A 26,999-nucleotide genomic window follows, 5' to 3' on the forward strand; every position below is an offset into this window, starting at 1 on the left:
GAGAATTCAATCTTCAGTTTCTGTCACTATTTAGCCTGCAGTCATGTCACTTATGAGGCATTAGTCTTCCACACTGCATCTCTCAAGGCACAGGGTCTGTCAGATTAGTGGATCAAGGTTCACTTCAAACTTAAGTCTTGTTTAACGTACAGTCGCGGAAAAAATATTAGACCATCAAAAGTCATCAAAAACAACGGTTATGCAATCAAGTACTAACTCCTGGGTGTGTTGTGTGACTAAAACAGACAGAAAAGAAAACATGGAATGTCTAAAAGCACTGTTACTGTCAGTACAATGCCATAGATATTGATGTAAGAACTGAAGTGATTTTGGTTATTTTCTAGAAAACACGGAAAATGGATAAATATCAGCTCTGAAATTAAACTCTTACGAGCTATTTTTGTTATTATCATTATATTTGACCAAATAAATGTACCTTTAGTTGTACCAGGCCTTAAAATGACCAAGAAATTGAAGAAAACAAGGGGCGGTCTAATAATTTTTTCCACAACTGTATTACTGAGGTGAAAGATTAGACTTTTTTTTTTTCTACTGACAATAGCTAAACTTGTGCATAGGCTCAGACCTCGATGTTGATTTTAGCGAAGCGGTACTGAAGGGAGGTGGGATTACGCAGCAGAACCGTCCCTCTGTGCTCCATCGGCTGGTTCTGGAGGGTATTAAGGAGCCCGGGGACGCTGACGAAGCCCAGAGCCTCCCCACAGCCGGCGGATAGAGAGAAATCCCCTTGGGTGACCCAGCCCAGGGTGAGCCGGGAGCAGTGGGAGGCGACGCTGGGCAGGGGGTCAGGCCACAGCCCCAAAACCAGGTCCAATGGAGAGGATGAGGTGATGGGAATATTTGGGTCAGAAGCAGAACTGAGCTCTGTCTCTTTCTCCACAGTCTTATCAGAAGGCAGAGAGGGTGCAGCGGCTTTCTTTGAGCTCTTCTTTCGCTTTATTCTGCTTTTGAAGTGATCCTTATGCGGGGGCTCTTGGGGGCCGACGGCGCCGGGCGCTTTGAGCTGCTTCAGATCCTCAGAGGTCGGCACACACACGATACCGTGGAGTTCTGGTTTGCCGCCGGACAGAAGTGATAGTCGCACCCACACCAGCGTCATCCTATGTGAAGTGAGGAATGACTTCACAGCTGAAAGGTCCAGAGATGGCGGTGGCGGCCTGAGACGACACGCCCTTTGACCTTTGGATGTGGTGGGTTTGCACCAACCAGAGAGCAGCCTCAAAGACTTTCTGTTCCTAAGAAGTCACAAAACAAGCAGGATCCTTTTAATGATTAATACTAAGGGGAAACGTTGCTTTTTTTTGGTTGGCTTTTTACGTAACCTCTGAGAATTCACATTTGGTCGAAGAACATTTTTTAATCCCTAATGCTGAAAACAAAAAGGCAGCCAATGGACGCTAAAAATCTATCCAATTTTTTCTCATAAAGTCAGTCATTACTCAAACGTTGTGTGACGGCTTTATGAGGATAGATGCAACTCTTCTCCTCTACTAATCTCTGTGATGTATTGCAGCAATTTAAGGCTGGATGTAGTTTGGGTATTCTCATCAGGGACATTATGATGAAAGGGAGGTGTACTGGGGAAGCACCATGCATCAAGTCTGTCAAACTCTGCACTATGGCCTCTTAATTAAAAAAAAAGAAGTTATGATTGGAGCCCTAAGCTTAGAAACTGTGTGTACTTGTGCTCAGGGGACCTTTAAAAGTCCACTGCATTAATATTGTTAGAGGTGAGATTTAGATATGAGGTTCTGAAAGATCTTGGCGTGAACCTGCAGAGTGTGTGCGAATTCTAATACGACTTTAATTTCACAATAAGACAAAGGAGGAGATAAGAACAGCATAAATCAGAAGTTTAAATCCCAAACAAGAGTGCAGGCATAGTAAAAAAAACAAACAAAGCACTTACCTCAGTACAGTGAATCTCTGTGCCATCGTCATGGTGACATCCTGACGAGGGGTCGCCACCTCCTCCTCCATCACAGTGTCAGCCTCTGTTGTGGTTCGACTCCGACCAGCCCCCTCTCTCTCCTCGCCTCCCTCCCTCGTGATGTGCTCCCACTCCTCGGCTAGCTGTTGCCACGGGCAACAGAACGGAGCCAGACATCCATGTTTAATGTAATTGGTCCTTTTGGCGGGCGGACGCCTACGGAGGAGGTCAGAAGGTCAAACCCTTGTCAAACTGTTGGGACATCCCTGCCAATTTAGGAAACAAAGCATGACTAGAGAACAGCACGCCGCCAAACACCGCCTCATCTGCATGCACAATGTGATCAGCATAATGGGAATTAACTGAGGTCAGAGCTCTGTGGCGCTTCCTATCGAAACCGCAAATCTGCACACTTACTTAGTGTCCGACTCCAGATAGTATTCTGGTTGTCTTCAGCCTAACAGTAACATTGCAAAGTCTGAGAGGCTTTACAGTACTTTTAGTTTACTGATGGTCAATTTACTGTATAGTGGTGTAAGTGAAAGCAGGATTTTAACAGTTACATCTCAGACTCAAGATACAGAGGAGGATAATTCACATCCTACACCCTGGAGTCACAGAATTACTTGCAAAGTAAATGCATTTGCTTTCAATTTATTACATGTATAGAAAGAGGAGAAAGCACTTCAAAGTTAAGAGTTGCACAGTTTGCGTTAGTGGTCACTGGTTCCTTTTGGTTTTTTTTGATAGTTGGTTACAGTTTGATAAATACATAAAACAACAAAACGCATAAAAATAGTTTTTTGGAGATTCTAGATGATGTATTTGCAGAAAAGGATTATCATGTTGCAATTTGATTTTTATTTTGCATGATTATATACTAATGAAATAAGTGAGCCTGTTTACATGCACACTAAAAATCTGATAATTACCCGATTTCTGGAGTTAAATGATAATTCAAGTGATCGTGTAAACGGCGTAATGTGATATTTTATGAGAAATCAGATTAATACATTTAGGTTTCTTCCAAATACTTATGTTTTTGTGCATGTATACCTGTTAATCTAATTTATTTCTTTTACAGGGTGGGGAAGCAAAATTTACAATATTTTGAGGCAGGGATTAAAAGAGTGTATGACCAGTTAGTTTATTGAAAGTCATGAGAATTTATTTGCCACAAGAAAATTTACATAATAGAAAATGTTTTTATTCTGTGTCCTCCTTCTTTCTCAATAACTGCCTTCACACACTTCCTGAAACTTGTGCAAGTGTTCCTCAAATATTCGGGTGACAACTTCTCCCATTCTTCTTTAATAGTATCTTCCAGACTTTCTCGTAATAGTTTTGCTCATAGTCATTCTCTTCTTTCCATTATAAACAGTCTTTATGGACACTCCAACTATTTTTGAAATCTCCTTTGGTGTGACGAGTGCATTCAGCAAATCACACACTCTTTGACGTTTGCTTTCCTGATTACTCATATGGGCAAAAGTTTCTGAAAAGGTATGGATAATAGTGTTAGGTATGATTATGACATCAATATTGTTTGGTTTCAAAACAATTGAGTAGTGCCTGCTGAGAAAAAAGAACTAAATGTTCATAGTAAATTTTGCTTCCCCACCCTGTACATCTGTGCATGTATAAAAATACATAAATAGTAGTAGAAAACAGAAATGACAGTCACAATGTAAGGGGAATACAACAGGGAGTTTGAGTCTGTCACTACATATGCACTTACTCAAAGAAATCTGAACATGTAAACCAGGGTTTTCTGATTATCGCATTTCTGATATGCATGTAAGGTGTCAGATCTGATTATTATTTTTTTCATGGTCATGTAAACGGGCTCATTGTGTTTTGTCACCGCAGAATGAGTCATTTCTATCTGCAGAAGGAGCAGGTTTTTGTCCGCTTACTCAAGCGGCTCAAAATGGACCTGATAACCTTTTTTTTTCCATTTATAGTGAGTAGCTTTGTAGCATTGAAGTGCATCATGTTGGAGTGTGGACTACAGGTCACATCCCCTTAACTAAAAACTCCAGAACCAATACAACCAGGGTCTACAGCAAAGACTGATGCTAATCCTGATAACCTAAACCCTACCATTAACCATCTCCATCAAACATTTATAACAACCTAAACTAGGCAACCTTATAAAAGTAAAGTTTTCAACAATTTCAAAGAATACAAGTATTTAAGGTGTAAAATTCACACTGGGTTATATTCTTTAAAAAGTCAAGCTTATGTTCTGTCACAGCAGAGCAGTTTATGTAAATATTATCAGCACAGAAATATACAAAATACAGGAGCTGCAATTTTTGAACTAAAGGTAAAATGTGTCAAAATGAAGCATTGTGGTGCTGCAGAGATGCCCCAGACTATAAATCATATTCTCTAGATATGAGAGGAACATCCAGTGCAATTTCCTCTAATATCCTGCCTCCTATTTTCATTGCAATAACTTTTACAATAGTATGATTATTTTACAAATCATTCAACCTTAAAGCACAAATAAAAAAAACATATAGTTTGTCATCTCCCTTCTGTTCAGTCTTCATCTGACCTTTTGAACTTGTCCAGAAGCTCTGCCTCCTGCTCCTCCTGGAGTGAACGCCAGCAGGGCAGTCTGGGTAATCGTGAGGGAAGTGAGGAGCGCTTTTATTCTGAGAGTGTTTCAGACTCATGTTCAGCCCACCGATGCGGACTCCTCTGTACACCTGGAGAAACGAGGCGAACAGGAAAACTACATTTAAAGATGTGGAAAATAAAGCAAACCAGAGCGCTCACAGCCTTCCTATAAATGTCAAGGTATATTCAACATCTTCACAGTACTTGTCAAAAAAAACTGCCAAAAACCAGTGGCAAGGAGACTAATAATGAAACAGAGCTTACATGGCATCCACTGTGAGTTTCAATAAAATCTATACCTTACAGAATGTAAATACATCAGCCATAACATTGTGACACTGACATTTAAAGTGGTATTATTTTGGATTATCTCATTCCAATGGGACCTGTCAGTGGGTGGATATGTTAGACACTAAGTGAACATGTTGACCTCTAAGTCGATGTGTTAGAAACAGTAAAATTAGCAAGAAAATGGATCTGAGCAACTTTAAGAAAAAATAAATTGCAATGGTCAAACCACTGGGTCAGAGCAGCTCTAGATCATCTTCATTCCCAATGTCAACTGGTCAGTACCTACTAAAAGCATCTCAAAAAAAAAAAAAAAAAACAACAACCAATCCAGCATCTATAGGAGCAGAACATTATTACCTCCTGTCTATTATTGTGCAGGTTCCCCTTTTTCCACAAAAACAACTCTGACCCGAGGTCTGGACTTCATCAGACCTCTGAAGGTGTGTGTGGTATCTGGACATTAGCAGCAGAAGTCCCTGAAGTCCTGGAAGTACAGAGGTGGATCTCCATACACAACAACTGTGTCCACACAGTTGTAGAACTAACGTTATCCTGCAATTTTTTATCCTTTTGTTGACTATTTTGTTAGTTATTTGTCACTATTTCTTTCATTTGTCCGTTTTGTTGACACTTTTCTTTATTCTGCTCATTTTTTTTACACTTCTTGGATTATTTTCTTCCTCCTTGCCCTTGTGTTGAATATTTTGTTCATTTTATTGACTATTTACTTCATCTTCATTTGTTGATCGTTCCTTCTTTTTGTTCTGTTTGTCATTTTCTTCATTTTGTTGATTATTTTTGCTTGTTGTAGTGTAGATATTTTTAACCATCAAGTCACAGCTTTTATTGTTGGATGTACGCTGAGGAGGTGAAACCAGACAAATCAGAGGAAACGTCAGTAAACGGATTCGTGAGGTGGATCTACATGGATCAGATTTATTTGTCCAACATCTCCCATAGATAACACTGGTCTACAAGTAAAATGCTTACCTGAATAAAAGTAGTGAAATTTTACCATGTGTGAGTCACTGATAAAGAAAAATCAAGTCAAAAATGTTGGTTGGCTGAAGTTTCCAAGATACAGTCTTGAGTCAACATGTGAACTTCGAGAATTAATGAGAGAATGGGTTTAACTCATTAGAAATATTAGTGTCAGAGCTACCAGATCTACTTCAAAACACCGTCTGCACATGATAATATATTTACTGTACAGGTTCTATCAGTGAAACATTTATAAATCTACTGTATAAACGTACATAAACCAATAAATGTGTGTAATAACACTTTATCATATACCTTGAAAACATCTGCAAACTAGCACTTTTGTCATTTCTTTTCCAATTAATCTCATTAAAATACATAACATTTAGCACAGTTAATCTTGATAATTTCTAAAAAAAAAAAAAAAAAATTGCAGACCAGTGTAATCAAGGGTCCTGAGATTGTACTGTCCTTCCTTAGTCCATTTTTGGTCGATACTAACCACTGCAGACCAGGAACACTCAACAAGCCCTGCAGCTGTGGAGATGCTCTGACCCAGTCATCACCGTTACAGTACAGCCCTGGTCAAAATCACACAGTTCCTGATGTTTCTCATTTTCCTGCTTCAGCTTTGAGGACTAAATGTTCATTTATCCCACACAGTAAAAGGTGTCGTAACAAAATTATCAATATTATTAACACTTCCCCTGTCAGTGTCAGAATGTTATGGCTGATCAGTGTTCACACAAAAAGTTAAGAAAGCTGTCCAAATAAAAGTACCCACAAGTGGAACCCAGAAGGCCATGCCCCAGCCTTTGGGAAGCAGCAGGTCCCATCCAGCCCCCCAGGAGCTCATCTCATGTCCCACCTGTTTCCCAGGCTGATGAACCAGCAGGACGGGGACTCGACCCTGTGGGGGGACAGGGAGTCTGGACCCCGGGACCAGAACCTCACTTCTCATACGGTTTAACTCCTACAGCATCGGCAAAACACAGACGGTTAAAGCAGATACGTGAAACCAAAGCTGCAACAAACCTCATAAATGACTCCTGTACCTGCTCCGATATCTTGTTATCGATGACGTTGTCTCGGACGGACCGGTCCCACAGGAAGCTCTGACAGCAGTGTTCTGATACACCGCTGAGTACCAGTTCCCTTCTCTTCTCCTCATCCACCTCTGGAAGAAACACAACAGACATAAAATCCACCGATATGGCAAACATCGCCATCAAGCTTCACAACACACACAAGGATCAGTAGAAAAGCTGAACCCAGGTTATCAAATTTTAAGAGACTCTGCAGATTTAATATTCAGAAAGGACAACAAAATATTCCCTCAGCACGAGTAGAGTAGATTCATTCCATTTAGTACAGTTATAATGGCTGAGTATGACATTTATGGGTAGAAAATCTAATTCTTGTTGCAGTGTTGAGGACTGCAGGTCGCTGAAAAGACTGTACATGTTCTCAAAAATTGTGTATCATCAGTTATCATAATACTGTTTTGCAGAACAAGTCCGGATCTTTTCTTTCATTCAAGTATTATATTCACCCACTCAAATCCACTCTTTCCATGCACGATGAAAATAATTGACTGGAGATTTAATATTACATTTTTTAGTTTATCCTTTACTGTGAGTGCACTTCATTCTGTTCTGTACTTTTGCTACTGCTATTGCAACATTGTGGGACAATAAAAACATCTTCTTATGGGAATATCAGCAGCAATTTCAGTAATACAAACAGCACGTGTATTAGATACCAAAATACAATGATTTGTTTGGATTCTATTAAAATAACATAATGAGCCTAAATGTGGAACTATGAGTCAAAAAACAGCTTCAAAGTCTAATAACCGCCATCATTTTTAAGCGTTTCTACAACTTTAATCAGACAACTTTTAATACCCCTGAAAATGAATTATAAGTATTTAAGAAAAAAATATTAGTTACTTTGGGTTATGAAATGTTTTATCTATATTTCTTATTGCAAAACATTACTCTTTTGTTCCTATAAATGTTGCTGGTTTTGCTCTCCAGATCTACATTAAATTAAACAGATGGGATGTTGGAAAATATTTTCTTAAAATTGCAATGTCAGAAAATAATTGATGCAAGGCATTTTATTACCCATCTAGCACTAATAATTAGATTTATGAATTCAGGAGGGGAGTTAAGGGGATGTGCAGTGATCACTTTAAAAGCAGGTCATTTTAAGACTTTGGAATTGAAATTTTGGCAAAACCGTTGCCGTCGACAGCTGCTGATGCTGACTAACCTCCCTCTAGCCTCTACTTTCCTTTCCTGATCACTGAATCAGCCGTTTTCTGTCACTGAAGGCGTGTTCTGAGTACAGGGTCCTGCCAGGATTCGAACCTGGAACATCTGCATGGCTGGGCAGAGGCCCCCTGGAGCACAGAACCATGAGTACTCGATGAAACAGCCTTTGGACCAGAAACAGACTGATTCTGGGGGAATTTAAATTAAAAAAAAAAAAAAAAAAAGGCCTTTAAATCAAGTCTGTATTTTGCACGACATCAATATAGAAGAAAATACTTCATCACTAAATTACAACTTAAAATGGGCCAACAAATGAATTATTTATAAACCTGCAAACACTAAAATTCTATGATCTACTCGACCTATACACTCTTAAAATAATATTCAAAGTTAAAATAACCTCATGTCAAAAGCAATCAAAGAAATGTTCAAAATTAGAGACAGTCATTATGATATTAGAGGGACTGAAATATTCACAAAGAAAACATTTAAAACAAATGTTATGAAATTCTGTCTGTCAGAGGAGCAGATCTGTGGAACAGCTGCACAGATCAGTTGAAATTATGTACCTCTCTCTCACCTTAAAAAAACATATATAAATATGACTCTTAATAAATATACGAACTTTAAGCCTTAAGTTTGTATACAACATTTTATATTTATTTCAGCATTCATATTGTTTTCCATTGTCGGTGTGAATATGTTGCTTGTTTAAGTTGAGGATGTGCTGCAAGATAATGTATAAAAGGTAGGAAAAATAAGCAGAAAGCTTCAGCCTACTCCTTTTCAGTCTGACTATAAATTCATTACTTAATTAGTGAAGCTTGTAATATAAATGTTCATTTCATGGAATGATTGTTGGATCTATGGACTGTGTTTGTTCTTCAGACGGAAATAAAAACAATAAAACAAAACAACATCTAAATAAAATCCTCCATTGTGTGTCAGGTAGGTCAGATTTTACCTTGTGCCTGCTTTACACAGGGCAAAGCTTTAACCTTCTTAGTTGGTAAAGTCATGGGATCGTCTACAGTCAGACCGAGGATTGTGCCTGGGGGGAGCTCTGCGGTGGAAAAGATGCCTGGACAAATAAATTATACAGTTAAAATCGATGGGCATACAGACACCAAACCAGACGGTAAAACTAAGACAGAAAAAGTACAATTCTGATTCACACTGAGGACATGCAACACCTTTAAGTAAGTGAAATACATCAGCTTGTTGTTGGTGTAGATGCATCTTGTTTTCATCTTTGCAGTGTTCAGGCCACCAGAGTGAAGATGGCTGGGATTTGTTCATTTCCTTAAAAGAAACATGACAACCAGATTGAAATATTAACCGTTAAGTTTAAATATGGATTACAGACTCTTTGTTTTTCATGAATCTTACATCACAAGATGTTGCCGCTTCAAAAGCCTCTGTGATCACAGTGTGGGATTGTGGTCCAATCAGACGGTAGCGAATGATCTCCATTGTCAGATCACTGCAACACATTAAACAACAAATTAAACAAGTCACATCTGCATTTCAGGCGAAGACTTGAGTGAAACAAGACTAACTTTATGACTGTTGTAGATGAGCTGGACTTCCAGGTCACAGGAGTGGTGGGAGATCTGGTTCCATCACCCAGGATCTTCTTGGCTGGGGTCCGCTCTGGTCCTTGGAGCTCCTCTTCCTCTTGGCTCCAGGGGTGGTTTTAGGCTTTGGCTCCGAGTCTACGGTGGGAGTGACCTCTGCAGGTGACGGCTCAGGCACGACCACAGGGACGACTGCCTCAGAACAATCGCAAACACTTCGTAACTCAGCAAGAAGATCCTGGAGAAAGAGCAGAGTCTGGAGTTATCACTACACCCGTTTACATGACCATGAAAATACCATAAGTGAGAGTAATCAGACAATTATAATAATCAGATCTGATACCTTTACTGGTTTAGACATTACAGTCCATTATTGGATTTCCTTCAAAGTATGTAGTGACAGTAGAATCAAACTTACTATTATTGCCTTCTGCTCATGTTTGACTAAAGTTCTTTTTTTTTTTCGCATACAAAGATGCAAAGGAACAAAATAAATCAGATTAATCTGTATACATGGATGAAAACACGGGGAGAAATCCAGGCATGGTAATCTGATTTCTCATAATCAGATTATACTCTTTACATGATCACTTATAATTGATAATTCCAGTAATCAGACAATGATTGGAGTATTACTGTGAATGTAAACAGGTTCAATGCTGAGTTTAAACCTTTTAAACATTAAGGTCAAAACATTACGCTTTCCCACCACATTAATGGAAGAAAGTACCTGTTTGAGGGTGGGATGAGCCCAGATCCACAGCTGTCTGTGGGTCGAGCCTTGGGTTCGGGGCCTCCAGAGGAAGGTAACGGGGCCCAGGGGCTGGGAGGGGTACTGTCCAGCTCTGTAGACCACCACACTGCCCTGTCTCCTCCCTGATAGACACAGGGCTGCAGCAAATGTGGGACCTGAAAACACACCATCTGCTTATTACACTAACTTACATTTAGAGTCATAAATTAACATTTTACTGTTTTTATGCCAGGATTCATCTGTGTAATCTTGCCGTATGTTTTTTTTTTTTTGTCTGGCTGTGAATGAGCTACGCTGGAGATGATTTTCGGTCATGACAGATTACAGAGTATTCTGATTCTGATGAGGCAAACTTAAATGTCCAGCTTCATTTAACTAAAAATAAAGTCCCACTGATCACAAAAACTCCCATTTTAAATATAGCACCTCTGAATATAGTTTAATAAAGCTATAAGGTTCGTTGACATCTTGTTATTTTTTTGTTCCATTGTGTCCTCATTGTTAGGGACCTTAAGTCAATCTTTCACTATTCATATATTAATTGTTTTAACCTACAACAAATAAGAGAAATAAATCAACAATTTTAAAATTTCATACATCATGTGACACTAGCATTTCTTTCAGACTTCCAGATATGTTTTATTCCCTCAGTCTGGCTCTTTCAGGCTCATAGAGACTGAGATTTCAGTTGTCTTATAAATTTATCAGCAGCCACACTGTGCAATAGGAATCTGATAAACTTGGATACAATGTGCGATGATAACCTTCACTGAATCTCAGGTTGTGATGGCGGTGAATGTTCAAGAACAAAAACATCCCCACATGTCATCTACCTGTGACACTGCAGTTGTAAACAAAGCTAATGGTTGCACTGTCATGAAGTCACTGTTATTTTAGCTACAGAAACTTATGTGCCAAGTTGATCAATGCGTCATTCAATTTCATACTGAATTTGAATTGGTTGTTGAGTAATGAATGCCATAGCAGCTTCATTTTGGGTCATCAAAGGTCAAAATTTCTGACGGAATTTTGTCCCAGAGTGTCTTTGGATGCTTGGATGTTTCTGAACCTCCAAAGGCCCATTCATGTTCACTTGACGTACACAAATAGGTACGCCCGTTTCAACCTGTTAAGTGTCACTGCCTCTACACTTCCATACATCCATTGCGCTGGAGTGAGCATTTGTCAACCAATCCACCAGAGGACGCCGCTCTTAATTAATATACTGGCTGAATACTAGGAAGAGGAGTAAAGTTTTTTGAGAGAAGAAGAAAGTCACTATTGAACATGGCGACAACAGAGGAGGGATTACTAACGTTGGTGCTGAGAGGGGTATTTGTAGTAAATATGTCGGTAGTTTCTCACTAACTCACACAGTTGCTCTTTGAAAATTCAGCCATTTCTGGAAATTATTCTCTGCTAATCTCAACACTGCCGCCACAGTTCCTGGTGGTACTGCTCCATACTCTGTTTGGGTTCACATCCGCAAGTTCCCAGGAAACCAACAGAAATACACATGTAATGAGGTAATGGACAGACAGAATGCTGCGTCCATATACGTATGCATCTTTAACGGAGCATAAATGAGCCTTAACTGTGCATTATTTACTAATTTGGCATCTCCCTTTAGGGTTGGCCACATCAGATCATCTGCTTCCATCTGCCTCCTGCATGTCCTCCTTCACCACATCCATAATCCCCTCTTCACCTCCCTCCTGGTAGAGATCATCATCATCCTTCTACCAATATATTCACTATCCCTCCTCTGCACATGTCCCAACCATCTCAATCTTCCACCTACGTAATATAGGGCCACCACTTTATCTGCAGCAGAAGCTGTTACTAAGTTTTGTCATCTATGGTCTGTGTCAGACAGTGTTTACCTTACTCTGAACAGTAATGTGTGGGCAGGGCATCCTCTCACCTGCCTCCTTGCTGGTCAGCTGACTCAGACCCGTCAGCAGCCGGTCTTCCTCTCCTTGTAGCTCTATGCAGCAGTAGTAAGAAAGGTCCTATGCAACCAGAACAGGAAACGTTACTCTCATTTTTCTTGGCAGAGAAATCCCCATGAGTATAATTGTATATCTAAGACAAATCGACCCAGGTTGGTCTGGTTACCTGCAGCAGGCAGTGGCTGCTCATAGCTCTGTAGCAGGGGCGGTAACATTTGTATGTGGGTCTGTCCCCGAGGCAGTAGCCCCACTTTTTAACCATGTGAAATCGCTTGGCGTGCCAAATGTGCGTTTCCAACCAAATGTTCTTCCTCTGGCGGCGGTTAAACTCCAACAAGAGATTTCCATGCCGACGGCGAGCTTTGCGACTCTTACTCCTAGTCTGTTCCTTTTTTTTCTTGGAGCCGCCCTGTAGCTTTTCTCTCGCTAGAAAAGAGAAGGAGAACAACCAAAGTGTTACTGAACAGAGTAAAGTTACAGTTTGTGTAGAGGAGGAGGTGAGTATGGAAGGAGACACTGAATCTGCTCCACTATCAACACTTTTGAGTACATGTGAAATACTCAAACATAAGCAGTGGATTGCACATTTGTATAAACACAAATAATGGTACTGAAACAGACCAACTGTTTACACAACATGGTGATACTAACGCTGCGTTCACACTGCAGGTCTAAACAGTCAATTCTGATTTGTGTAATTGTTTACATTATAACTCAAATGTGATGCCATCAGACCCGCATGAACACTCTGGTCCCGAACTGACCTGCATGCACAGATGAAGACAAGACTTCACATGCAGTACATTGTGTTTATGGAAGTAAAAATGGATAGATATGTATCAGACGTATCAGATTTAGGACCAGATAAGGAAGTGGCCTGGGTCTGATTTGGGGAAAAAAAAAACTGATTTGTGCCGTTTGGACTGTCATAAAATAATCAGATTTGACCCATCAGCTTAGAATGAGACAAAGTGTCTATGACTAAATAGGAGAAATGGTCACAGTATGACACAGAGAACAATGCTTAAGGATTGACAGACTCAAAAGTATGCATCTTATTTTGAATGATAGATATCAGTAGCCATGACTGTTATTACCTCCACCAAGGAAGTTATGTTTTTGTCGGCGTTGGTTTTCTTTCCGTCTGTTTGTGTGCAAGATAACTCAAAAAGTTACGATGGATTTGGGAAAATTTCAGGAAATGTTGATACTGGCACAAGGAACAAATGATTACATTTTGGTGGTGATCGGGGGGTAGGTGGGGGGGCCCACTGTTCGGCCTTGGCGAAGGTCTGCGCTCTCCCGAGTGCTTCTAGTTCTCTTCTGTTTTGTTACTTTACACATCGGCTTTATTTCTCCAACTCTACAATGGAATATGCAATTTGAATATGTATCTCTTTGTTAAAATGTGAAAAACTTCAATAAAAATGTGAGTATCCAAAAAAAAAAAAGAAAATCTGATCTGGGTAAAAAAGTTGGATTTGGGCCACTTTTACCTGCAGTGTGAATGCAGCAGAACTACAAATCCAAAAGCTTACCAGTTTCATAGCCATGAGTCTCAGCCTCCGTGGAAGCCGCTTGGTGTTGTGGCTCATGGCCCGTCTCCTCATGTGTTTAGGCAGAGTTTCAAACACATGACAACTGGCTGGTCTCTTTGTGACAGCTTTCAGCATGGCTTTCACCTCCGCTGCCCGGGCCCTGGCAAACCCTCCAGCTGCGACAGTTTGGAAACAGAAAGACCTATTTTTGCTAATTTCTGCTCAGTGTAACTGTACACAAACATGACACGCAAGAGACAAAATGAAACAATGATTACCAGTGATATACTTGGGCATTTCTTTGGAGTAGTCTCCTCCATCTTTCTGGTGTCCACGAACCCACCCAGGCTGATGGTGAGAGCGCTTCGGCCTATTTGTGGATGGATCTCCACCTTTGGGCAATATTGTTGTTTCATCAGTAAACAAATACAGTGACAACACGGTATAAACATTTATACAGTTTAAGAACACAGTTTACTTGCTTGTCCCCACTATTATCCCCAGAGCTGCACATAAATGTCAGTGTAAATGGTGCAATGGCAGTAAATATTCATCAATTCACAAAAAAGTTGTTAAACCAAAAACTGTATTTCCCAGTTTATATCCATCTACAACTGCTTTTATCCAGATCAAACAGTCTTAAGGGGCAAATACACATAACTTTACACTTATAGTCATAGTAAAGGTCTGTCTTTGAGACTTTGAGACAAATATATTGGTTTTCTATTTTTTTTTTTTTTTTTTTTTTTAAATCAGAACTTGGATACATGATGATATCAAATATCTAAATTGTTTCCTATGTTTTTTTTTTTCCTCTGTGTATTGTTCATTTCTGGGGAGGTATTCATGTAAGCCTTTTTTGGCTTCTAACCTCTCCTGCACAATGATGTTACTTGTTTGAATGTTGTTTTTTTTTTTCTCTTGCTGTTCTATGATGTGCAAAAATAAATAAAATAAAAAATAAAAAATAAATAAACATGTGTTTTATATGACTACTATTAAACATAAAATATTGCCAGGTAATTGCATTATTGTCATTCTGGCAGTCTGTTATTATGTACCCAAACAAGGCTGCAATTTAAAAGAGCAGTATGAGTTTGGTGATGTTCTGGATTCTACACTGTGTTATTAAAATTAAAGTCACTATACATAATACACACACTTTTTAAAAAAAAAAAAACATATGCACAAATGATCAGCAGTCTGTGCATGACTTGTTCATCATATCCTGTAGCCCTATCCAATATTCTAATAAGACCTTTAGAACAAGTAGATTAGTATAAGGAGATCTTTTTTACATTATGCTTGACAACATTGCATTATTTGACCTGCTTTATGTCTGAAGATCACAGCAAATACAATCCTCTCTGCCAGAATAAACCCTTCAAATTCATGATCACTTTTTGGCATGACTGAGGAACCCTACACCTCCAGCGTTTAACACACAAATCATGGTGAGACAGGATGAAACCTCAATGACGAAGTTGATCTGAAAATATAAAAGACCTTAACAAACAATAATATCTGGACAGAGTCTCATTACCAGTGCTGCGGGTTTCACCTCCGTTTTCGTTGCTGCCTCCTGCCTCATTCTGGGAAGAATACTGCACACTGACGGGCTGATCCCTCATCTTCTTCTCCCGCATCTTGACTTTAGATGCAGACATTTTCTACAAAGATCAAAACACGGAGACTTTAATATAACATCATGACTTGTCAATATCTCCAACTGCTAATGTTAGCTAGCTAGCTACGTTACTCAAATTGGATCGTTTGGGTTAATGGACACAAAAAACACGTATAAGTGACAATATTTAATAGTTAATATTGAATTTTTACCATTAGGTCCCCCAGTATGATAATAGGTCAGGAATATGTTTCAAATAGAACAGTTCCCCGTTTCTCCTGCTAGCTAAAGTTACCATGTGAGTTTCACTCATGCTGTTTGGTTTGACGTTTACTTCCGGGTATGTGGTGCTCATGGGATTTGTAGTATAGAAGCGCAAGGAAAAATATACACGAAGAAATAAATACACTAAGTTTTAAAATACGTAATATTTTAATATTATAGAATGAATTTATGAGCCATCAATCTCTGTGTGGTCGCACAAAAGAAAATACATAAATTAAATATTTTCTGCGCGTCTAAACCATGCATTACGGTGTATCTGCTTATGTCACCTGAGGTTGTTTTTTTTCGTTCTTTCTGCAGCTGCTGCAACACTTGTGACATTGAATTGGGTTAAGTGCAGATATTTTCGTTAAATATGGCTACATTAATCAGGAAGATCATCAGCACAAGTAAGGCTCCTGCTGCCATCGGACCGTACAGGTGAGGCATGATAGAGTTAAATAGCTTAAATAACGAGTAAAGTCATTGAAGTAACGGAGGCCACATGTGCAAAGTAGTGGAACAGTAATGGTATGTAACCAACTTATACTGCACTGAGTTAGAAGTTTAAGGTACTTTACTACATGTATTATGATGCACTTTTACTTCACTACATCTCAGAGGGCAGTTCTACATTTTACTGCACTTTTTGTCATTCAGTTTTACAGGATCATCTTTTATAACGTATTAAATTATTGTAGTATTAAATTATTTATTAGTTAAAGCCATAACATTAACCCTCCGGTATCCAGGTGCGCCTTTTAGGCATATTCATTCATTTTAAAAACTTCATATTATTTTTCACAATTTAAATAAGGTTAGAATTCAAAAGTTGTTCATTTTTGCATGATCTTTAAAATTTGCACATTGTAAACAAAAGAAAATTACAAGACTAGCATCTGTCTCCCAAGTGTGCCTAAAACGCACTATTTCTTCCATTTGATATATGATTAGGGCTGACCTTGATTTACAAAAATGAAATCAAATTAGAGCAGAAAAATAAATCAATATAAATATTTAATAGTTTCATTTATAGGTGTGCATTTTACGCACACTTGGTGACAGATGCTAGTATTTTGAACATTTGACCTGGCGCCAAAAATACTAATGCAAATTAACCACTGTTGGAGTTAATCATTGACATATGCCAGGCTGCAAAAATCAAATAATATGTAATCCACTTTTTGTGTAGTATATTGAAAAAAAATGTTTGTTTTTTTTTGTTTTTTGCATCCAAAAAAAAAAAAGGTTTGTTTACATTATAAAAAACACGGCTTTTAAAGGGTTAAAAAATGTGACAGTTATTGAGTATTTGGTATTTTTATTTACGACTCAAGTTGATGAAATAGAAAAAATGTAAAAGAATTAAAAACAAACTGTATGAACTTTTTTTGACATTATTCCACAAGTGTGCAAAAAAGGCACACTTGGTGCTTAGTAGGGGCCTTACTGGACAGGATACCGGAGGGTTAAACATGTACAGCAGTAAAATGCACCATTCACATTAAGCAGTCATTTGACTCCGTAAACATAACATATATTGAAAAAACTACTCCTTACTGCACAGTGACAACTTTTGCTGTCCTCAGAACACCTTTAAGTATTTCCTCTGTGTGGTATTAATACTTTTAAATGAGTAAAAATCTGAATGTCTTCCATTCATGCATGTTTGGAGAATGTGCAGTTGTGTTGGTTGCACTGTTGTTGGAGGGGGGGCAGGAATCACACAGTAAAATGTGCTTCTCTGGAGCAAAGTGCAGGTTTTAGTTTGTACTTTAACCCCACAATGGACTGCTATTTCTACTGATGTTTTTTGTCTTTCAGAAGTTCAGTTCAAGTTCAAGCTCTATCCTGACTTATTAATGGATATGAACACCATGTGGCTTCTGGGTCCATTTTACCTTCAGGAACATTTTGTCTACAGGGGAATAGTTTTGTCTTTCCCTGACTGATTTAACTTATTGAAGGTGAAAACCCTGTGTCCTACCTTAGATGACCCTCTGTTCATTTTGTTTGTCTTCCAGTCAAGCGGTGTTGGTAGATCGGACCATGTACATCTCCGGACAGCTGGGGATGGACCCCGCTAGCGGTCAGCTGGTGGACGGTGGCGTTCAGGCCCAAACCAGACAGGTAACCCAGCACAAATCCACCTTAAACAGGGAGTTCTGCAACATACTGTGTACAGTTGAACAGATTATTATTTCTCGTATCAACATGTTACGAATAAATCAAATATACTTTGAGGACTTTTTGACCAAACATTCAGGTTATAAACTCGTTGCAAAGGAAACACAAAGTTGCATTGACTTATTTTTCAGTTGTGCTGCCTTGGGATGGCTAACCTTGACTCGTCTCAAAATAAATCACTGAATATGCTCATTTTCCTGCAAAGTATAATAAAACAGAAGAGGAGGTCACAGATGTCTCCCTATACATTTTCTTTTTATGAAACACTGATTGCCAGGGTGAACAATGTCCACAATAAAACCTTTTATTCTTTGTTAATTGCAAAAACCTCACTTTTCCTCCTTTAGGCTCTTGTGAACATGGGTGAAATCCTTAAAGCTGCTGGTTGTGGTTATGAGAACGGTAAGAAAATGTGCATCTTATCTAAAAGTGAAACATTTTTAATAAGTCATTGAAATGTGGATGCAAGCAGAGGTTTTAATCTTTTTTTTTTTTCTTTACAGTTGTGAAAACCACGGTGCTCTTAGCCGACATGAACGACTTCACTAATGTCAATGATGTTTACAAGCAGTGTAAGTATGATTATCTATATTTGATTATCTATTTATATTCTGTTTTCTACAGTTCTGTCAAGGTTATACAGGGTGTCCATAAAGTCTCTTTACAGTTTAACAAATTTATTACAAAAGTAAATGAATAGACAAATCTGTGGGTATTATTACAAAATAAAAAGTAGATATTGAAGGTTTTTTGCCTCCTTTAATCCACCTCTATATGGACACCATTAGTTGCATGAAGCACATCCAGACGATACTGGATTTCTTTCCATGTCCTGTATCGTAGCCTCATCAGTGGGGTCAATGGTATCAGTGAGCTTTGGCTTCAGGTCCTATATCTTTGTTCCATACACAATATTTTTAACATAACACCATAGAAAGAAATCCAGGGGGGGTGATATCTGGTGAACAAGGTGTCCAGGGAAATGTAGTGGAAATGTTTGATTTATGAACCCACCAACATGCAGTTCCTAATGTGGTGGTGCACCGTCTACCTGGAAAATGATATACTCAGTGCCAATGAAAACGCAACACTTGAAGATTCTTTTTTTTTTTTTTTTTTTTTTTTAATCTGTGAGGATTTTTATTCCATAACTCTTTGGAATTAATCATAGGCCATTTCTGTACAGTAAAAAAAAAAAAAAAAAAAAAAAAAAAAAATCACATCCAAATTTGTTGACAACAAATAAGGATAAAGACAGAAACTCAAAGACCCCCAAAACCAAAAGTCTCAAAGCGGTCCTGGAGGTGCTGCAGCTCAAGTGATCCTGCTGTGGCGTGGTCACACGTGCTCGTCCAGGTCCAGGTCTGTCTGCAGCTGAGCCAGTTTCTTCATGCCTCTGTTGCATCCTGACTATGGTGGACACATTGCATCCAAAACGGCGCGCCACCTGCCGAGCAGAGATTCCGGCCTCCAGGAGCCCCATAGCATGGCATCTGTGGTCCCGTGTTAGTCTAGGCATCGCTGAGTTATTGCAAATGATTTTGGTGCTTTTCAGTTTGCCTTTATATACAGAACATGAGCACTCCTTAACTGACCACAGTTCCTTAAGTTGAGCAGTTCATTGCTGAGCAATGAGAAAAACAAGTCTTATGAATGCAGACAAGTTCATTCAAGCGTGACAACAGCTCAACCCGTCACAGGTTGTTCAGAAATTGACTGGGATTATCTGATACAGGTGAAACTTAAACATACTGATGCAGCTCAGGAACAATAAAACACATTCAAGTGTTGTGTTTTCATTGGCACTGAGTATAGTTGGTTGAAGGTCATCCAGTTGTGGTGACACATATTCAGTCAAAAGGTCAAAGGTAAACATTTGCAATAATCGATCTCTCGTTGAAGAAAAATTAACCAATGATTTGATTGCACATGATGCCATAATGTAATAAAAACTTTGATTACCACTGACTACGTAGAACAAATATGATTAACATGTTTCGTCAACCACTTTTTTTTTTTTACACTTAGTTTTTATTATTTATCATTGTCATACAGAAAATAAACAACAATCGGCAACAGATACTAGTCACAATCTAATAGTAATGATAATTTAGGTTACAGTTATGAAATAGCAATCAAGTTACTTAATAAATTTTTTAGAGCAGCAGTTTATATAGAATTTCACAGGACTATGAGACAAACCACTCATTGTTTTTAAAGAAACTAATCCATTTGCCCCATCTTATCATGTAAAGTTCATCTTGCAGCCTCAGCATAAATGTTAATCTCTGCATTTTATGAATTTCATCAACAGTTTTCAACCAGTCCTCCAGCACTAGTGGATCAAATTGAAGCTATTTACGATTTTTTTCTTTTCTTTTTTTTTTTACTGCAGCACCAAAGATTTTTAGAAGGTATTTATCATTTATTGTTAAATCATCAGGAAGATCTTCTAACAATAGTGACAAAGTGGGTTGCTGTAATTTAAAACCCCGAATCTGTTCTATTTTTATTCCAACATATTTCCAAAAAGTTGTAATTTTCATACAGGACCAAAAAATGTGGGTGTGGTTTGCCTCTCTGTCCCAGGAAACCCTTCCAGCATGTAGAAACTTTTTTTTTTTTTTAAATTGTAAAGGGACTTTGTGGATACCCTGTAGGCTCTTCTACGCTGCAGTACAGATTGAGCCACTAGGTGTCAGCACAACCCAGAAAACCTGCTTCAATCAGACACATATTGTGCTTAATAATTAGGCTCCCTTTCACTCAGTTGTGTTCTTTAGACTCAGTTTTATCATATTATAACTAGACCAAGGGGTAAATGTTGAGCAAATGCACCCGAAGCGTTCAGGGTCTTTGCAATTTTGTCAACATGTGGAAACAAAAGCCTGCAGGAGTGTGCTGAGTCATTAAGGAAAGTGAAACCTGAGCTGCTGCTTCTGGTGGATTAAGCCTCAAGTAAATGTCAAACAACATGCCACATCCACCGCTCACTTTACTCTGATTACAAAGCCCTGCTCATGGGAATCCACAGACACAATGAGAAAACATCCATATTCACCTCAGTGGTATTTAACCCTTCCATGCATACTGGTCACTACAGTGGACAGCTATTCTAGAGCTGTTTCTTGTATATTCATGCATTTTGTTGTTCTTTTTGTTTTTTATTTATTTATTTATTTATTTTTTTACACATCTTTATTAAAGTTTTAAGACACTACATATTTTTTCTGACATGAATTGGTAACATTATGTAGATCTCTCCTGAGCATAAACCCCCAGAATCACAAGCCCTCCCCATAGTTTTCACACAATTTATCAGTAAATTCATGTTTCTGTGTGTCAAAAATTAAACGTGTGGTGTCCAGCTGAGTGGACATTTTTGCAACTTCATGAAAATAGTTTCATAAGAATTTTTTTTTTTTTTCATTTTTTTTTTTTATTTATTTTTTTTAATTTTAAATTATTTTTATTTTATTTATTTTTCAGAAGAAAATTTTCAATCGCATTGTTTTTTCATGCCTAAAGAGGAATAAAAACACTCAGGAAAAAAATTTGATTAAGGTTCTCATAATTTGTGCATGAAAAGATTAAAGTAATTCAGGATGTTTGAGGTATTTGGAAAACTCTAATTTCAGTGAAAGATATTAATGTTATGATCTATGATTTATTCACCTGAAGTAAAATAGGTGAAGTTCTCATACCTTTATGTGATGATCGTAGTTGGTTTCGTGTTCACGCTGCTGCTCCACAGAGACTAAATCAAGCAGAACAAGTGAAAACACCTGAGTGAATCTGTCAAGGTGTGGAAGACCTTCACATGATCATTCCTGTCACTTTATTGCACTACATTCACCAAAGAGCAACTATTATTTATGTCTGATAATGTTGCTTTCTGAATCTGTGTTTTTCTGTGTTGCAGCTGTTTTTATGTACAGTAGACTTTCTTTTAAACACATTCACAGATTATTTGCAGAATAGAGTTAATAATGCTGAGACTTTTCGAAAGAGTAGTACTTCAGTAAATCGTTAAGTGTACCTGTTCTGAAATATTGCCCCTAATCTCTATTATTTTCTGTTTAAAACACGATTCTTTTTATAGTATGTATTAAATGTGATGATAAACTGAACAGAGTAGGTAAAGCACAGGTGAGATTACTGTCCCTGATAACACTGGGTTACAAAAAATGTTTTTTTGCAAGTTGTCTAGGTTTTTTCAACTGAATTAGGACCATTTTGCACCGCTAAATCCAAACATGACATCTGTTTTTCTCAATCAGGTCAGGTTTTTTTGCTAATTTGATTTTGAAAAATTTGATCTTCTCACAAAATTGATTGCATTTGTGACTTTATCAGTTGATTTTTTTATAGTTCTCACCCAAAATAGGTTTTAAGAGAAAAAAAATCATTTTCTAACAGGATTCCTGTTAGGTACAATGATGTATTCACCGCAGATGTAGCAGAATACGTCAGGCTTATTTTTGCAAGATCTTCTAGTCCAAGCCATTTCATTCACCTGTAATATTAAAAAAACCATTAATCATAAATTGGCAAAAGTAAAATCTTCAGACCTCATTTATTGCAAGAAATATGAAAGAATTTTGTATCATATGATATGAAAACGCCCATAAATGTAAGCAAAAATGTTAAGAAGCCAATATGTAGCATAGTTCAGAAAGTTGACCTGATTGAGCAAAATTAATGTGATTTTTGGATTCAGCACACCAAAATTATCCTAAATCAGCTCAAAAAACTTCAACAATAAATTTGTTGTTGACCAGTGTTATTTATGTCTGATAATGTGGCTTTCTGAATCTGTGTTCTTTTCTGTGTTGCAGCTGTTTTTATGTACAGTAGACTTTCTTTTAAACACATTCACAGATTATTACCTCCGCCAAGGAGGTTGTTTTGCCAGGGTTTGTTTGTTTGTTTGTTTGTTTGTTTGTCTGTCTGTCTGTCTGTTTGTCTGTCCATTAGTGTGCAACATAACTCAAAAAGTTATGGACAGATTTGGATGAAATTTTCAGGGTTTGTTGGAAATGGGATAAGGAAGAAATGATTAAATTTTGGTGGTGATCGGGGGTGGGGGGGCCCATGGGGGGGGGGCCACTGATCAGCCTTGGCGGAGGTCTGCGCTCTCCGAGTGCTTCTAGTTTGCAGAATAAAGTAAATAATGCTGAGACTTTTCAAAAGAGTAGTACTTCAATATATCTGTTAAGTTTACCTGTTCTGAAATATTGCCCCTAATCTCTATTATTTTCTATTTAAAACACAATTCTTTTTTATAGTATGTATTAAATGTGATGATAAACTGAACAGAGCAGGTAAAGCACAGGTGACATTACTGTCCCTGATAATGTTTCCTGTGCAAATCTGAATGCAAACGATCCTTTATTAGGGCCGTTAGTGGCACCTGTGATTAGTGAATGCATTTACTTGCTCACTTCTGGTTTTTCCCCAATTCCATAACAGATAATCTTCTGAATAAGCCGTTGACATGACCAGTGAAAGTGAATATTCATGTAAAATTCTTGTATATACCCATATAAATGTGTTTTTCATAGTTTTCCATCAGTGACAGATGTTCCTCCCTGTTTTTTTGCTTCAAATATCTTCTGGTAAAAAAAAGTTCAAGGTTAATTTTGTTGTCATTCAAACGTGGTGGCGCATGAAGGAAAAAAATTAGTGACTTAGGTCCATCAGCTTAACATCAAAAAGCACATAATATATTTAGTAATAATTTTAGTAGTCAGTGCAGAAATAATTTAAACCTAAATCTAAAATCTAAAAATGATGAAATGTAAAAATAGGTAAGATTAAATATTTTATTCTTATGGTGTTAAAAAATGGATGAAATAGATTTAAGAAGCAAAAGAACACCTAAAAACAAGAAATTTTTCTTCTTTTCATTTATTTCATTTTACTTATTTATTTATTTTCTATGTAGGTTTTAATATTTTTTTTATGTAAGTTTGCTTACCTCTTGTATACTTTGTTTAAAAAAACAAAACACCTCAGTATGGCTCTCTCTAATGACATTTATCTGTTTCTCAAATTTTTATTTCCTGAAATGTTAATTAAAATTTTTTCTTAACGTGTCTTGTCCAGCATCATAACAGCAGAAATATTAATTTAACGCCATATTTCTCAATTGGGAAAAAAAAAATGTTCAGAGCAGTTTGTTAAAAACAGCAGCATCACATTGAGTCTGTGACATTCATGAGTGTCAGTAATGTCATCTAATAATATTTACTCATATCCATAAAACCATTGATCTCCTCTGTCAAAAGGTTTAATATTAGGTGAGTTTCATGGACCTTTTTCCAGATCTCTACCGTGAATGACCAGTGTCTTTACTCCAGATGAGCATGTGGTTGATTTCTATACCCTGCAGGAAAATGTGCTAATTAGATTCATTAGATTAGATTCAGAATGTGATCCATACATGTGCAAATGTCCAAAGGAGGGAAAAGAAGAAGGCGAAAAGAACAAGAGAACAAGAAGGAGGAGAATAAGACTTTTCAGTACAAAGTTCTTTACAAAGAAATGGATAAAATACAAAACATAAAGGATGTGAATAAAATATCATAAAACAAATAAAAGGTAAAACAAGCAGATTAGATAAAACCTAGATATGTTTTCCAGTAAAAGTACATTTTCACAGGGAACTTTAACCCTTTCATGCATGAATTATGAGAACCTCAATCAAGATTTTTTTTTTTTTTTTTTTCCTGAGTGTTTTTATTCCTCTTTAGGCATTTTTTTTTATGAAGCTATTTTCCATAGAGTTGCAAAAATGTCCACTAAACTGGACACCAAAGAAAGCAAAGAAAACAAGTATTTACTGATATACTGTGTGAAAACTATGAAATAAGAACATTTTATTGCTGTTAATCTGAAGTTTTCTCACATTTTAACAAACTCTAATACAAGTCATTACTCACTTCATAGAGATAATATGCAAAAAAAAAAAACAAAACAAAAATCTTTCTGTTGTTAATTACAGTCTAATAACGGTAACGAGCAATTGATTTACACTCAAACATGTTAGATCAGGTTTATCAAGAACAGCAAAGTTCCAGTAATGTTATCAGTTGTAGTGTATGGGATGATGCATGTGTTGGCAGATATGAAACTAAAACAAAATCCATGAATATACAGGGTGGGGAAGCAAAATTTACAATGAACATTTAGTTGTTTTTTCTCAGCAGGCACTACGTCAGTTGTTTTGAAACCAAACATATACTGATGTCATAATCATACCTAACACTATTATCCATACCTTTTCAGAAACTTTTGCCATATGAGTAATCAGGAAAGCAAACATCAAAGAGTGTGTGATTTGCTGAATGCACTCGTCACACCAAAGGAGATTTCAAAAATAGTTGGAGTGTCCATAAAGACTGTTTATAATGGAAAGAAGAGAATGACTATGAGCAAAACTATTACGAAAAGTCTGGAAGATACTATTAAAGAAGAATGGGAGAAGTTGTCACCCGAATATTTGAGGAACACTTGCGCAAGTTTCAGGAAGTGTGTGAAGGCAGTTATTGAGAAAGAAGGAGGACACATAGAATAAAAACATTTTCTATTATGTCAGTTTTCTTGTGGCAAATAAATTCTCATGACTTTCAATAAACTAATTGGTCATACACTGTCTTTCAATCCCTGCCTCAAAATATTGTAAATTTTGCTTCCCCACCCTATACAAGAGATCAGCTGTAGAATGATTGTCCACTGTAGTGACCACTGTGCATGAAAGGGTTAAAATAGACGCATCAGTATATCCTATATGTTTGAAATGTCAGAAAAGTGGAAAATACTGTTGAGATGACACCAATAATAGTGGAATATTATTTAGGATGAAAGTTCTTGTCCTGCATTAATAAGGGGTAAATGAAATTAAACAATTAGAATTATTATAATCATGTTTTTTCATATATCTTCTTTCTTTTTTCAGTTTTCAGCAGCAGCTTCCCAGCTCGAGCTGCCTACCAGGTCGCTGCTCTGCCCAGAGTGAGTGTTTTTCTTCTTTTTTTTTACATTGATCGTTTAGTGGAAAGCTGTCGTCTCTGCTCCTCGTCTACTCTCTGCTCTTGTTTTTTTTTTCTGTTTTTCAGGGTGGACTGGTTGAGATCGAAGCGGTTGCCGTCCTGGGGCCTCTGACAGACGCATCCTAACAACGGCATCGATCAGGAGGCGATTAAAATGTGAAAACTAATCATCGTTAAACTCTAAATGTGCCTTTTTGTGGACCAGTGTTCAACAAGATATAATACAATTAAATTCCCTGGAGGATTAATTCATTTTGCTATAGACTTGTGATGTTTGTACAGTTTTATCTAATGTAGCGCTGATGTGAACATGAGTCTGCCTGCAGGTTAACACCAGGCTCAGGGCACTTTCTCATCTTCATTAACATTGATGACAGACGTTTGGAGATGACGCTGCATTTTATTTCCATCTCATATTTCACTAGCGATAGCTGCAAAGTACCTAAACTTGTTTGCTGTATTAAATTACACCACTACTCTTATGTTGTTGTGCATCTGATGATACATGATCAAATATAAGTCATTAAAATATTGCAATTTACTTAAAGGGTGTTTTGTTGATTTTATCTGAACTGTTCACTTTTATTCTAAGCTCAGTTCATGATACATAACAACTGTTTTTATTCTTTATTTGTCATAAAAAAAATAAAATACTGTGCAAAAGTCTTACAAGGCATAGTCAAAGAATCCAGTCACATTCTCTGTCTGTCTGTTCTTTGTTTTACCACTAAACGACCCTGAATCCATCTTTTGTAAGCAATTATGAGAATCAGAATCAGCTTTATTTGCCAACTATGTAACACATACATGGAATTTTTACCAGTACATGTCTCTCTAGTAAATGAAAAATTCAAGATATAATTTTTTTAAAAAATGTAACAAAGTAAAACAAAAAAAAAAAGAAATTTTATATACA

The 26,999-nt window shown here is 37.4% G+C and overlaps 1 protein-coding gene and 1 pseudogene across 1 annotated transcript; one reads left to right on the plus strand and one right to left on the minus strand.

Moving 5' to 3' along the window:
- Positions 1 to 520: 520 nt before the first annotated feature.
- LOC115435663 (ribonucleases P/MRP protein subunit POP1-like) lies at positions 521 to 15,905 on the minus strand (annotated as a pseudogene).
- A 250-nt stretch (positions 15,906 to 16,155) lies between these two features.
- LOC115435662 (2-iminobutanoate/2-iminopropanoate deaminase-like) lies at positions 16,156 to 26,630 on the plus strand. The gene is made up of 6 exons (XM_030158225.1): positions 16,156 to 16,283; positions 17,867 to 17,972; positions 18,377 to 18,431; positions 18,533 to 18,601; positions 25,990 to 26,045; positions 26,150 to 26,630. Exons 1-6 carry the CDS (start codon positions 16,219 to 16,221, stop codon positions 26,207 to 26,209), a joined length of 411 nt encoding a protein of 136 aa, XP_030014085.1. The 5' UTR covers positions 16,156 to 16,218; the 3' UTR covers positions 26,210 to 26,630.
- The last annotated feature ends 369 nt before the right edge of the window (positions 26,631 to 26,999 follow it).

Source organism: Sphaeramia orbicularis, chromosome 16 (genome assembly GCF_902148855.1).
Source record: "Sphaeramia orbicularis chromosome 16, fSphaOr1.1, whole genome shotgun sequence".
NCBI lineage: Eukaryota > Metazoa > Chordata > Actinopteri > Kurtiformes > Apogonidae > Sphaeramia > Sphaeramia orbicularis.

Bases quoted from the DNA above. Each gene is read 5' to 3' on its own strand.
- LOC115435662 (XM_030158225.1), top strand. From the start codon at position 16,219: ATGGCTACATTAATCAGGAAGATCATCAGCACAAGTAAGGCTCCTGCT. The intron at 16,284-17,866 runs GTGAGGCATGAT...TTTGTCTTCCAG, and splicing joins GCTGCCATCGGACCGTACAG to TCAAGCGGTGTTGGTAGATC. The intron at 18,432-18,532 runs GTAAGAAAATGT...TTTTCTTTACAG, and splicing joins TGGTTGTGGTTATGAGAACG to TTGTGAAAACCACGGTGCTC.